Raw genomic sequence first — 13249 nt, 5'->3', positions numbered from 1 at the left:
ATAGGGTGGCGTTGTTTCGTTTTGAAGTAAAAAATGACTTATTTGTAAGAAGTAAACAACTTTGTTGACATCAGATCATTTTCATGCACACAAGAATTTGCAGAGACTTAAGGGGGTATTACACCCCTGCCCAATTTTGTGCCTATTTTTGCATTTTTCTCACAAATCATAGCGCATTGGCGACAAGTAAGGTATGTATATTATAGGGGCAAGGACTATGAGGAAAACCAATATTTGATCAATAAATCAATAACTACTTGCCTTGAGTTGCTGAATTTTCAGTGCAGTAGTTGTAGTCCTTGCCCTATAATATACATATCTTACTTGTCACCAATGTGCTATAAATTTTGAGAAAAATGCAAAAACAGGCACAAAATTGGGCAGGGGTGTAGTACCCCCTTAAGACTTGCCACTACTGACATATTTGGAAAGACAGGGACATTTTCCTTGCAGAAAATATACACGGTACTTTTACTATGTTAGGGTCTACAGTTTGTAAATTATGAGTGTTTTAAAATGCAAAATGATGCGCGACCATTGAAATTTACTGACGAAACGCAAAGGAACACTACTTCATGACACACGGCCATATGTTAACATTGGATCTCATTTCTTGTGTAATGTTTATTGTTCACTGTATGGAAAGCATATTCCTCAGAATCAGTATGCAGTTTGTACAGAATACCTCTGGTCTGTCCATGCTGGGGGGGTAGGAGTCTCAGTTCTTGGTTCAATAATCCATAAGACTGATCTTGGACCTTTGTGCGGAGAAGGCGGTGGGAACCGTAGTTAGGTACGGTATGTGATCATTCCTTACCCGAGCATGCGTAATATTCAGCCTCTCTCAGCATAAGGAAATCGCGCACCCGGCCAGGCCTCAAAATACTTTTTTTGATTACAAGGGCTATTTTTGACAGATTCCATGAAAAATAGCCCTCATGTGTGTATTTTGCCATTGCCAATTGGGGGCTATTTTTGGGAAATTGGAGGAGAATCGCCCTTTGCCCTTTTGGGGGGAATTAGATCAAGTTAGAAACAGTTCCTAAGCTTACAAGGTCAAGTCAAAAGTTTAAACTTCATCATAACCCGGAAGAGGTCAGATGATTCGCACATGTTCGCGGCAAATTTTGGCGACTTTCTAGTGGGTTTGAAAGTGATGATTTCGATCTAATTTTTTTCGGAAATTACTCTCCAAATATCTATATGGAGTTGAGCGGTGCATTAAATTGAGCATGCGGTGAATAAAGGTAGTTTTTTGTACATAAAAATGTTTGGTTTGATGAGATTGGATGGATGTCTTGCGCAAAAAGGGAGTGAACTGGGGACTTTGTGTAGTACGAATTCGGCAACTTTTGACAGTGAGTGAACATGAACATGAACGGGCATGCGTATACTAATTGAATGGGCCCATGCTGTGGATGCTGGGATAGATTCTCATTTTGCGCCCGACTATGTGTCGGGAAGATGCAAATTGGACCTTTCCTATTCCTATCCCATCATGCATAGCGCTAGCAGATTTTTGCTATGATAGATGCTGATGCCTTTGCATGGGAAATTGATTACGGGATAAACTTTGGTTCTAAATGATTTTGCAGTGACAATTAAGTGTAATTGTAATTATTACAATCCCATAGATTCTTTAAAATATTTGTTTAATGTTTTGTATTTAGATTCTGGGGTGGGAGAGGGTAGTGGGGTAGCGTGAGTCGGGTCCTATTGGGGGAATCGCACCAACATGACAGGGTGGGGCGATCGGGTATGATGGGGGGGGAGACAGGCCATTTTTGGCCATTTTCATATTGATTTTATAAATCTTCAAATTGATGGGGTGACCCCATTCTGATGATCAAGTGAACTGGCCCTCGAGTTCCTGAAATGATCTTTGGCATAGGGAGCATGCGGCAGCCAGAGCTCTGGAAAAAGGTGCCTGCTCAAAGACAAAACTTAAGCTGGGGGAAGGAGGGGGGGTTCATACTTGAGCAGGAGTGGCCCATTCTGATGATCAAGTGAACTGGCCCTCGAGTTTCCGCAATGATCAATGATCTTTGGAATAGGGAGTGTATATATATATGCGCCAGCTAGTGTTCCAAAGGGTGCCTGCTCAAAAACATTTTGCTGGGGGAGGGGGTGAATGCATCCGCTGGTGCTTTTTTAAAGGGTGCCCGCTCAAACACATTACCCCCCCCCCCCTTGTATCAGTGCAAAGGTGTACTCGGGTGGGTAGTATCAAAACCGTGAGTTTTTCAATGACAATATTATTTTTTAAAAATAAGACACTTGAACACAAATTTCATATTTTTGAATGTTTTTCTTTATTTTTGCATTTTGTGTTGGCCCTCGCTGTGGTTTCCCAGGGACTGCCTTTTGAGGAGAGTGAGAGCAAAATTGCTCTCTACTGCTCTCCTTAAATCTGATATACGAGAGTGATTTTTAACTCTCCTTAGTTGACCATTCTCTTGTAAATGTTCTAAACAGCTCTTCTTGAAGGCTCTAGAAGAGCTATTTAATGCTCTCCTGCAAATTCCAAAAGACAGTCCCTGGATTCCATCTTCTGTCAAATGTTACTCTTGAATGTATACATGTTCATTTGTATATTAGGCCGTGTAAAATTAATATTTTGGTTCTCGTCCCTCCCTCCTCAATTTCTGGGATTTGTCAGATTTTTTTGATTTTTAGATTTTTCAATTTTTTAGACTTTGGAATGATTTATGAAATCTTCATACATATAAATAAGTTTATTAGAGAACAAGCATCACTTCGAAGTCTTTTTGTGGTACTCTAGGGGTTTATCCCTCAGAATCTCACATTTGAAAAAAAAAAAAAGGGCCTCATCGTTTCCTCGAGCACTGTTGGAGAAGACCGAAAACTACTGACAATGCTAATTTTACATTGGAAAAAAAAAATAATAAAAAAACACCTCCCTCCCTCATCAATTCATGAAAATCCTCTGGACGAGAACCAAAACATTAATTTTATACGGCCTTAGGGGGGCTATCATTTTCTGCGGAAGGGGCCTCCCAAATAAATTACAAAAAGTCAGCATCAATAAAACTGCAACCCCCTATTTCCAGAAAATGTTATGACCCCTCCCCACCCCACCACCCACCACCACCACCTTACCCCCTGAAGAGGCTAAAATTGTATTCAGTCTTTTTGAATTTAAACACACTATCTGTGGTCATCTTGCGACTCCCTACATTTTGGACACCAAAAAATTTATGACCCCCCCCCTATTTTTCTTTCCAAAAAATTATGACCCCCCCTCCCCGTATATTTGGGACCCAACCCCTTCCAAAGAAAATGATAGCCCCCTTATGTTCACATCAAATCAATACAAATTCAATCAATCTAGGATTTACAGTTCAGTACAGGTAAATAGCAAGTGCTTGTTTCAAATGCCACAGTACTATTGTACAGCCAAAGTAACAAATTCTTGATCATGAGAGGATATACCTTCTGCGTCAGCGTACTTTTCATAGAATAACACGATCGCGCGACCTGCATGACCGAACCTTGACCTAGCAACGACCGTGTGATTGGTCAATTCTCAAAAGCTGTGTTTGCACCGTAAGCGGCGGTATTTGCGTAGTACGCTCTACACAAATACCTGTGCGTACCCGGGCAAGATGGCTCTCATGATCGAGAATTTATATGCCTAAGCATTTAAGATGTGCATGTACAAAGAGTTTGTACAGGAAATTGGCTGAAAAATTGAGACATTCAAATTAGCATATCTCCGCAACCGCATGTCATATGACATTCATTTAAATGTCTCATCATCAGTTCTCTTTCATTTAGCTCTTTTTTAATAATAATATGAGACTACTTTGATGAGAATAAAAAAAAGTTCCAATTTCTTTTGTATTATACTAGACTCGCTGAGTCTCATGGACGCCGTTCCTATGTCCATCAGACTCGTATTTCCCATTTTGGATGTCAATGGGAAATACACACTTAACGATTTGCGCCGGTTAAAAACTTGAAAAAAATCTTTAAAATTTTATCAATGTATATAAAAGTGGTACCAACCTTATTGTGCTTGCTAATTTAAGACTCGGTTGAAACAAAATTAAGGATCGAATGCATTTTAGTGTCCAAAAGGTAAAATTATCGTCAAAGTTCTGCGAAATCGGCACCCTTATGAAGGGTTCAGAATTGAATCGAAGCGAAAATATCCGATCTTTGCGATCAAAAACACAAAATTACAACTTTAAACATACTATTGGCAAAAGACATTATAACCAAACAATATAGAATAGAAAATTTGACATCATTTTCTCAAAATATTGAAGAAATTTGCTCACTAGACATCGAAAAAGTACGCAATCCAATTCCCGTTCAAACGCGTGAGAAACTGAAAGTGCATAATCCCGACTAGTATTATACCTACCGTAGTGACGGAGGTGTGAGTAGGCCTACCACAGATTATTGAATCCCTGGACTTGACTTTTAAGTTGAATAGGGCAACATCATCATGACCATGGTGGTACGGAAATTCGGTGGTACAATCTAGTACAAGGAACTTATACGATGTCCTCATTCACAAACTGATACTATCTGTCCATCGTATAAGGTTATTGCCGTACGATAATGTGCTGAAGGAATATTACACAGTCAAGAATAGGCTCCGTCATTTTTGTGTTATGATCCCTCCCAGTCTCCCAAAACATCAAAATCGTTGCACGTTTACTTACTTAAGACTGTCCTTTTTCATTTAACGCAGACAAAGTAGGGCCAAGCTACCTAGAAATGGTCAAATTTTGGCAAGATATCTCTGTGTATTAAATCCTATGTAAGTCCCATCACATCGTTATCGGCGATCAAGGTTTTTTTTTCTTCTGAAGTTTGGCTGGTACCCACCAGCGTCATGCATGTGACGTGACACAGCTAAAATAATCGACCAGAAATCGGGGATCATTAAGGGGTACTACACCCCTCGATAAATTTGTGTCTATTTTGCATTTTTCTCAAAACTAATAACACAGTGGTAACAAAGTTATGTATATTATTGGGGCAAGGAATCCAAGTACTACACTGGAATTTCAGTGACCCAAGACAAGCGGTTTGTTATTTATGATCAGAAATAAGGTACCACTAGGATGTACCTCGTTTCCTATCATATATACCGAACCGCTTGTCTTGAGTCACTGAAATTTCAGTATAGTAATCGGATTCCTTGCCCCAATAATATACATAACTTTTGTTACCAGTGTAAATATTTTTGAGAAAATGCAAATATAATCACAAATTTACCACATGGGTGTAGTACCCCCTTAAGGGGGTACTAAATTAACACCCCTGGCAAATTTTGTGCCTATTTTTGCATTTTTCTCAAAAATTATAGCACATTGGTGACAATGACAAGTAAGATACATGTATGTATATAAATATAGGGGCAAGCACTGCAACTACTGCACTGAAAATTCAGCAACTCAAGGCAAGTAGTTTAAAATATTGTTTTATTGATCAAATACTGGTTTTCCGTCATTTTTGACTGTCAACTGTTGTCTGTGCTGAAATAAAATTTCCAGTGCAGTAGTTGTAGTCCTTGCCCCTATAATATACATATCGTACTTGTCACCAATGCGCTATAATTTTTGAGAAAAAAAATTCAAAAATAGGCACAAAATTGGCCAGGGGTATAGTACCCCCTTAAAACGTCAACAACTTTCAAAACACAGAAAGCAGTAAACTTAATGGCGAGCGGTCCGAATTTTGAGCCATACAAGTTTACGTGGTGAACTAGGTACAATCTAACCATATATTATACTTTAATAGTCATTAGTCTGTGTCGCCCTCCCACTCGTCCTTATCGATCGCGAAGTGCGCACACAGACCCAGTCAAGCGAGCACGCTGCAGCGGGAGATGTTCAGCCGAAGTGTGCAGCGCGAAGTTGACGCAACTTCTCTGGATAATAAAATACTACAACAACAGGTCATGAAAGTAGGCCGGGCTAGGTAAAAATCATTAAAATAATGTCAACATAATAAAATAAAGCCATGTTCATGATGTTAAGCTTACCTGACTTTCTACACCAACACACAGTAAATAGCAATCATAATACTCCACAAATTCATGTAAAATATATACCTATATGCATTTACCGATTTTTTTTCAATGGAACTTTCAAAAAGTCAGTAAAAGTTGTATTCCTTAAGCTGAATTTATACTCGATCGTCGAGCGATGCGATTAATCGCTTTTGAAAAAGCGATTTGAAATCGCCGAATTTTGCGATGCATCGCCCGTCGCTTTTGCATTTATACTTATCACGGCGATAGCGATTGCAGACGACAATTAAAATATTCTAAATGCCACAAAATACATTTTTAAAACATCAGTTGCTGTCAATAATTATTACTTTGAATTAATTCATCATCAAAAGTTAAAAATCGAGAAAGGTAAATTAATTAGCAAAATAATAGATCCAGTTGGTTGTATATGATTGGTTGACGCATTCACGTGTCAAGCGATATCGCTGGGAAGTTGAGATTTCTTCAACTTGCAAAAGCGACGTCGTTTTTGCCTCCGCGATTTGAATCGATTGATCGGCTTGACGCTCTGGAAATGTAAGTAAACATTGAGCATGCGTGAAAATCGCTTTTCTGCAAAAGCGATTGAGTATAAATTCAGCTTAAAACATTTAAATCAAGAAGTTATACTCACCACTCTGTTCTCCGAGGAAAACAAGCTTGAACTTTCGTAGAGGATTTCCGAAGTCCCCCGAAGAAGACATGATTACAACTTTAAGATATGTTATATATGTGTTCCAAGAATGTAAAAATCAAACAAATAGTTTTAAATCCGCAATGAATGGTGTGAAATTCAATTATTTTAGTTATTGGAACTGTAGACTGTAGTGATTTCTGTATACAGCGTTTACAGGTGCCCTGCCCTCTCGACTCTCCGCCACGTTAGATTTTTCACCGACTGAATATGGGTTGCCAGTTGTATTGCAAGTCTGATGACCCTGAAACGAAGTGTCACAATCACTCTGCCACATAGCAGTCAATGATGCAAATGGCTACACATATTTTACATATCGGCTATGTAAATAACAAATAAGATCAAAGTTTTAGATCATTCAATCTATGCATTTTTAAATGATTAGGTTTCAGGAATTTCCTGATTTCAGCATCTTGTTTCAGAAAAAAAGTGTTTCTGTGCGGTCTGCACGAGAAAAAACCATGTGAAACCCCATCACTGGTCAATTCTCTTTTGAGTGTCAATTTTTTTGTTTTTTTGCACAGAGCATTTTTTGAGATGCATGCTCTTTCTTTTTGCTTTTTTGCACAGAGCCCTATCTGGAAATATGTGATTTGAAGTTAGGGCCTTTTCTGGTGCTTTAGCGCGTCCCAATTTGCCCTTTTCACCAATGTCTTTTTTTCTTTCTGATTATCTTCTTTTTTTCGTTTTTTTTTCAATTGTTGTTCAAATTCCAAATCATCCCAATCAATTTCAATTTTCCATCCAAATTTCTCTTTTGCTAAAAAGTATGTAACAGTGCAGAATGTTGATGCGGGAGTCTTACTTTTTTATAAGATATTCTTGTTTGGGAAAGTCACAAATTGCCGACTCATCCCGATCAATTTTTAGTATCAAAGGATATTTGTATAAATAGGGGAATCGGTAATAAAAGCAGGCGGCTGACACTGAAAAATTTGCATGGAAAAATGACCCGTCTCCTCCGCAGCCAATTTGGTTCCGCTCCATCGAAATCAAGCCGGTCACGGAGGAGACTACCCTCCTTTGTGTTTGTTCATTTGTGTATGGAGAGCCCTTTTTGGAGTCCGGAATGACTTAGGCTACGCTCTCAGCTAGAGTCCGACGCTGCATTGCACTAGAAATACCTTTTCTGTGAAATCGCTATAGAGCCAACCGGGAGCACGTATTCGTTTTGAAAATATAGCATTAAAATTAGTATCACCCTTGTGGCCACCGTGCAGTGGAAAACCTTAATTCTTTCATTAAAAGGAAATGAAAATTTAAAAAACACGGATCTACTTGTGCACCAATAAAATTGGCACAGCAATTTGTCTCAAATATGAATGAATTTTAAGAAACATACGGGGTATGATGAACATTGACCTGACGCCATGATAGTAGGATCTATTAGTCGTGTTATATACAATGTATATACCGTATTGTCATAATACCAATATTTGTCATTATTTCTATTACCCCACGACCCATTATTCAAAATCGCGCACTGTGATTTGTTGAAACGCGTCACGTGACAGACCATTAATTAGCGATAAAGTGTCAAGGGCAACGAACTTTATGTTCTTCTATCATCACAGCGCACAGCAGAGCGCACAGCACACCTGCTTATGTAGGGGAGAATGGAATGTCAGTGGTGTGTTATTGTATGTGCATACCAGCTTATAGGGGAGAATGGAATGTTAGGTTGTTATTGGAATGTGCATACGCTTTGGCTACGCGTATGCGCTCCACCTTGAGGTAAACAACTTCATATTTGGGCAAAAAATTTGATATTTTCTCTTTAAATCACACTATTTTGTGGTAATAGAATAGAAATAAAGGGTGCAGCATTATCCTTTACACGCAAATAATGTGTCCTCGGCAGTAAAACGTTTAAATAATGGGTTCGGCTGCGCCTCACCCATTATTTACGTTTTACTGCCTCGGACACATTATTTGCGTGTAAAGGATCATGCATTACCCTTTATTTCTTAAATATAATGAGTAATATCTAGCAACGTAAATGTGCAGTTCATATGCACAAACGAATACTGATCTTTATGATATTCAGGTTTTTGTACATCACATATGTTGACCTTCATCTATTGTATTTGTTCATCTGTGTATGGAGAGGATTAGCGCCATTAAACGCCATTAAAACGCCATCAGTATTAGGGCGTAGTTCAGTGAACTCACCGGATTGCTATTCCAAGTACTTTGATAATACAGATAATATGTATTAATGGGTCGAGGCGATTGCATTGAAAAACCTAAAAATTATTCATAACAGTTACGTAATCAATCGATAGTGCGGACACTTTTTATTTGCAAACCACCAAAATTCGTGATCTTTTAGCGTTGGAAAAGAAACCACGTGAATAGAGTGCCCTCTCAAGAATATCAACTCTCTGATAAAAGCCGTGGCGTGCTTGGAGTTCGCTCTCTCTCACTCACGCTCTAGACGAACCAACACACAATGAGTTCGCTCTTACATTTTTATGATTTCACATGACTTTGTATTTTGATGTTGTGGAGATGAAGAAATAAATTCACCACCAAACCAATTCCTCTTGTTGCCAGAACTTTTATTTAAACCAGTGGCCTACTACCGCATCTTTATTTATATTACCAAACAACCTCGTTACAATGGTGGCAGCGGTGGGATGCCTCCAATTACTTGAATAATATAATAATATGAGGTGCATACTTTTTATGTACATTATTAATTTTCCTGTTCAAAATTTGATAAAATGTTTGGTGTTCCAAATGATAAATTGTTTCAAATATTATGTTTATATTGGCAAATTTCAAAATAAAAAGCCAACTTTTTTGGACAGATTAGAAGCTCACACAGCTCTTACGATGATATGCACTCAACAGTGTAATCAAAAACTGTGTAGAAACAATTCACTGCTTGCTTGGAAGCTCTTGGACGAAAAAAATGTGTGCTCAGGTGTATCGAGGTGGAAACTATGCATAGATGGTTTATAAGAGAATCGTTTTTTTATACAAAAACCTTTCCATATGTTGTTTTTGACTATACATGTACAGGAAAACGCAACGCGTATAGCTCATTGTATAAAAATTGTGCATCTGATCACATGATACGCAATTTTCATATTTGATTCGATTGACTGGTTGCGATTTGCCAAGAAGGGTTCTGCTTCTGTGGGGCTTGACCTTTTGCTGCATTTCCCTACTGCTATGAAGCAAGCAGTGCAAACTATTCCTTGAGCACTTTTTAGTTTTTGACCCCGGCCCGCTATATACCCTAAAATTTGAATTACCTTCAAAAAGACATCGTGGTATACAGCGAGTCTAGCCTCTACACAATCTGTTTTATATTACACGGTTGAGTGCATAGCATCATAAGAGCTGTGTGAGATCGAGTGGAAAATAGGATTCTGTGATTGGGTTTTGTCAAAACTTCATCCAATCAAAATTTTCTTTATATCAAACGAGAAGCTAACACTTCCCCCTAAAACACCTTTTTTCATATTATGTAACAGATAACGCATGTTGAAAACAACCTATATCCCAGCACACATTTTGTAGGTTTTAAAAGTCAAAATCTCACTGTTCCTTACAATATTTTTCAAATGTTATGTCATTAAATGAAAGAGCACACTTATATTGTCCATATACTTGCTTCATTTGAACGAAAATGGCCAATTCTCTTTAACTTGCAAATATTGTGCAAAAAGTTACTATTTTCGCCTGTTTTGTCATACGGTTGTAAATTCAATAAACTAGCCTATGACTTTGTTAAAGAGCGCTTACAAATTGATATGAAAGGGTGTTTTTTTATGTTTTTTTTTTTTACAAGAAATTACACAAAAAAGAATTACAATGCAATCACACACAAAAAATCACAAAAGATCACCAAAAAACAAAAAATCTGCACAAATAAAATAGTGATACCATCCAGTAATATAATAAATGCTGAAAATACAAAACACATTATGCATGTGCCTATAGATCATGCATGCAGCCATCAATAATTTATCGAATAAATACATCAAAAATTACAAATCAAATCTCCATTTGTGGAAATGGGCAGAAAGTTTGTCTTTACACTTAACAATATTAAAAGTTTTCTGTTTCCCTATTAAATTTAACATGGGCCCGGAAAACTGTCCCTAAAATACACAAATAAGATAATTGTAACTCAAATTACATAGTCCCAGCAAATAGTCCGATATATCCTTATTTATAATTTATTTAATTATTTTTCTCAACTTGACCACGGTAGTCTGCTAGGCTATACGTTTACGTTTTAATTTTGGAGGCAACTTTTTTTTAAAGGAAATCTTGTTCAGGTTTTACTATTGACGTTCCATAAATCTACCTGTAACTCCAATGTGGCAACACGCTGCAATTAAGTTCACGCAAGCGCATTAGAAAAACCTGCGTCATTCTGTGTAGTGTTTTCCAAAATACTAAATGAGATAATTGAAGATTTTTCCTGAAACAAAAAATGTAATTTATTTCATTGCATATTTTCAATCACACGTATGTTTATGCTTAGAGCACAATGTTATGAATATAGTGAATCATTTTATAGACCATTTATATTTTCAAATGATTTTGCACTCAGTCGTTTTTTAATAGGTCAAGGGCAATATTTTTCTGACCTTTTTAGCATGTTTAGTAATGAGTAATTCCCAGATAATATTCATGAGGGGTTTTGTGTGATGCTGAATCACTCAACAAACATGAAATCCCATATGACACGGTACGTTTACAACGTCATCAAATATTACATAAGGCCTAAAAATTGTTTGAATGGCGTAAGAAACGTAAAAAGAAAACACGTTAAAGCCTAATCTTTGGAACTTTTCCCCTATTTATTTAGGCCTATTTATTCATTTATTCATTTATTTATTTATTTATTTATTTATTTATTTATTTATTTATTTATTTATTTATTTATTTATTTATTTATTTATTTATTTATTTATTTATTTATTTATTTATTTATTTATTTATTTATTTATTTATTTATTTATTTATTTATTTATTTATTTATTTATTATGTATTTATTTATTTATTTGTTTGTTTTTTGTTTGTTTGTTTTTTTATTTAGGCCTAGGCCTATTTTAATTTAATTTTTTTAAAGAAAAAAAGTCAGGGTCGGCCATAAGGCCAATGAAAGTCAATTCCTTGTTTCCCGTTACACAATTTTTCATGAATGTAGGTGACCATTTCATTTTTCATTATTCATTATTTCATACCATTTCATTATTGCATCTGTTACAGATGTAAACCAATATCTACCCATGTAGGCCTATACCCTACATGTGATAAATCACAGTTTGTAGTTTACAGATGTAAAACTAGTTTACAACCACATGAACATGATGAAGGTGATTGTAGGCAACTATATATTATCAAAAAAGTTAGGCCGATAATATTTTTTTACGGGATTAAGATCAGAGCAGATCAAAAAGTGCGGGAGAGAGAAGCGAGTAGGTTTTCATTACCGTATTAATTCATTATTATGGGTAGGCCCTACCATGCTCTAGTCCTACCGTCAAAGAAAATCCCTGAACAGAAAGAGATTTATGATAATATTTAAAACCACAATCATTTCCCGTTACACAATTTTTCATGAATGTAGGTGACCATTTCATTTTTCATTATTCATTATTACCATTTCATTATTGCATCTGTTACAGATGTAAACCAATATCTACCCATGTAGGCCTATACATGTGATAAATCACAGTTTGTAGTTTACAGATGTAAAACTAGTTTACAACCACATGAACATGATGAAGGTGATTGTAGGCAACTATATATTATCAAAAAAGTTAGGCCGATAATATTTTTTTACGGGATTAAGATCAGAGCAGATCAAAAAGTGCGGGAGAGAGAAGCGAGTAGGTTTTCATTACCGTATTAATTCATTATTATGGGTAGGCCCTACCATGCTATAGTCCTACCGTCAAAGAAAATCCCTGAACAGAAAGAGATTTATGATAATATTTAAAACCACAATCATTTATTGGCACGGTACCGGTATGTTAAAGCAGGTTAAAGTTAGAAATATACATTTTATTCAAAATAATGACTTGGGGGGGCTGGGATTGGCCAGCAACCGTTGAGCGGAGTAACGCCGTAGGAATCGACTTTCATTAGCCTAAATGACTGTCCGAAATTAAACTTCTCATCATGCCGGTGCCAACTTATGATTTTGACACCACCAATGTAGTTGACTGCTTTTTGAGAAATGGAATTTAAATAAGTAGTGCCTAGGCCTATGATATTATATAAATTGTATCCGTTTAGTTGTTTCTGATTCTGATTCTGATTCTATCCAAATCATTTTCATCTTTATTCTTTAAAACTCTAGGGTAGGCCCCCTATGTGTGAAATCAGTAGGCCTATCGGCCTAGTTTTCTGGACCGTCACTCAAACCGTAGCTTACAATATCATATTTTCTACCATCAGCGAAATCTGTGCCTTTATCAAATATTTTACCAAATCATATCATGAATATTCACAATAACATATTATTGTAAAATTTCCCCCCTTGTAAATATTC

The 13249-nt window shown here is 36.6% G+C and overlaps 1 protein-coding gene and 1 long non-coding RNA gene across 4 annotated transcripts in view; both read right to left on the bottom strand.

Moving 5' to 3' along the window:
* Nucleotides 1-6958, bottom strand: part of LOC140155353 (ras-related protein Rab-6A) — a 43012-nt gene extending 36054 nt beyond the window's left edge. For 2 of the 3 annotated variants that reach the window (XM_072178167.1, XM_072178165.1), the window contains exon 1: nucleotides 6666-6958. In XM_072178167.1, the coding sequence (XP_072034268.1) occupies nucleotides 6666-6735 (70 nt within the window). In that variant the 5' untranslated portion in view covers nucleotides 6736-6958. The remainder of the gene's footprint in view (nucleotides 1-6665) is intronic. The other variant, XM_072178166.1, reaches the window with a different exon arrangement.
* LOC140155355 (uncharacterized) overlaps nucleotides 1-13249 on the bottom strand; it is an 86676-nt gene that overhangs the window by 36765 nt on the left and 36662 nt on the right. The gene's annotated exons all lie outside the window — the stretch shown is intronic.

Source organism: Amphiura filiformis, chromosome 6 (genome assembly GCF_039555335.1).
Source record: "Amphiura filiformis chromosome 6, Afil_fr2py, whole genome shotgun sequence".
NCBI lineage: Eukaryota > Metazoa > Echinodermata > Ophiuroidea > Amphilepidida > Amphiuridae > Amphiura > Amphiura filiformis.
The sequence above is the reverse complement of the archived record's forward strand: the minus strand, read 5'-3'. Positions and strand labels throughout refer to the sequence as shown.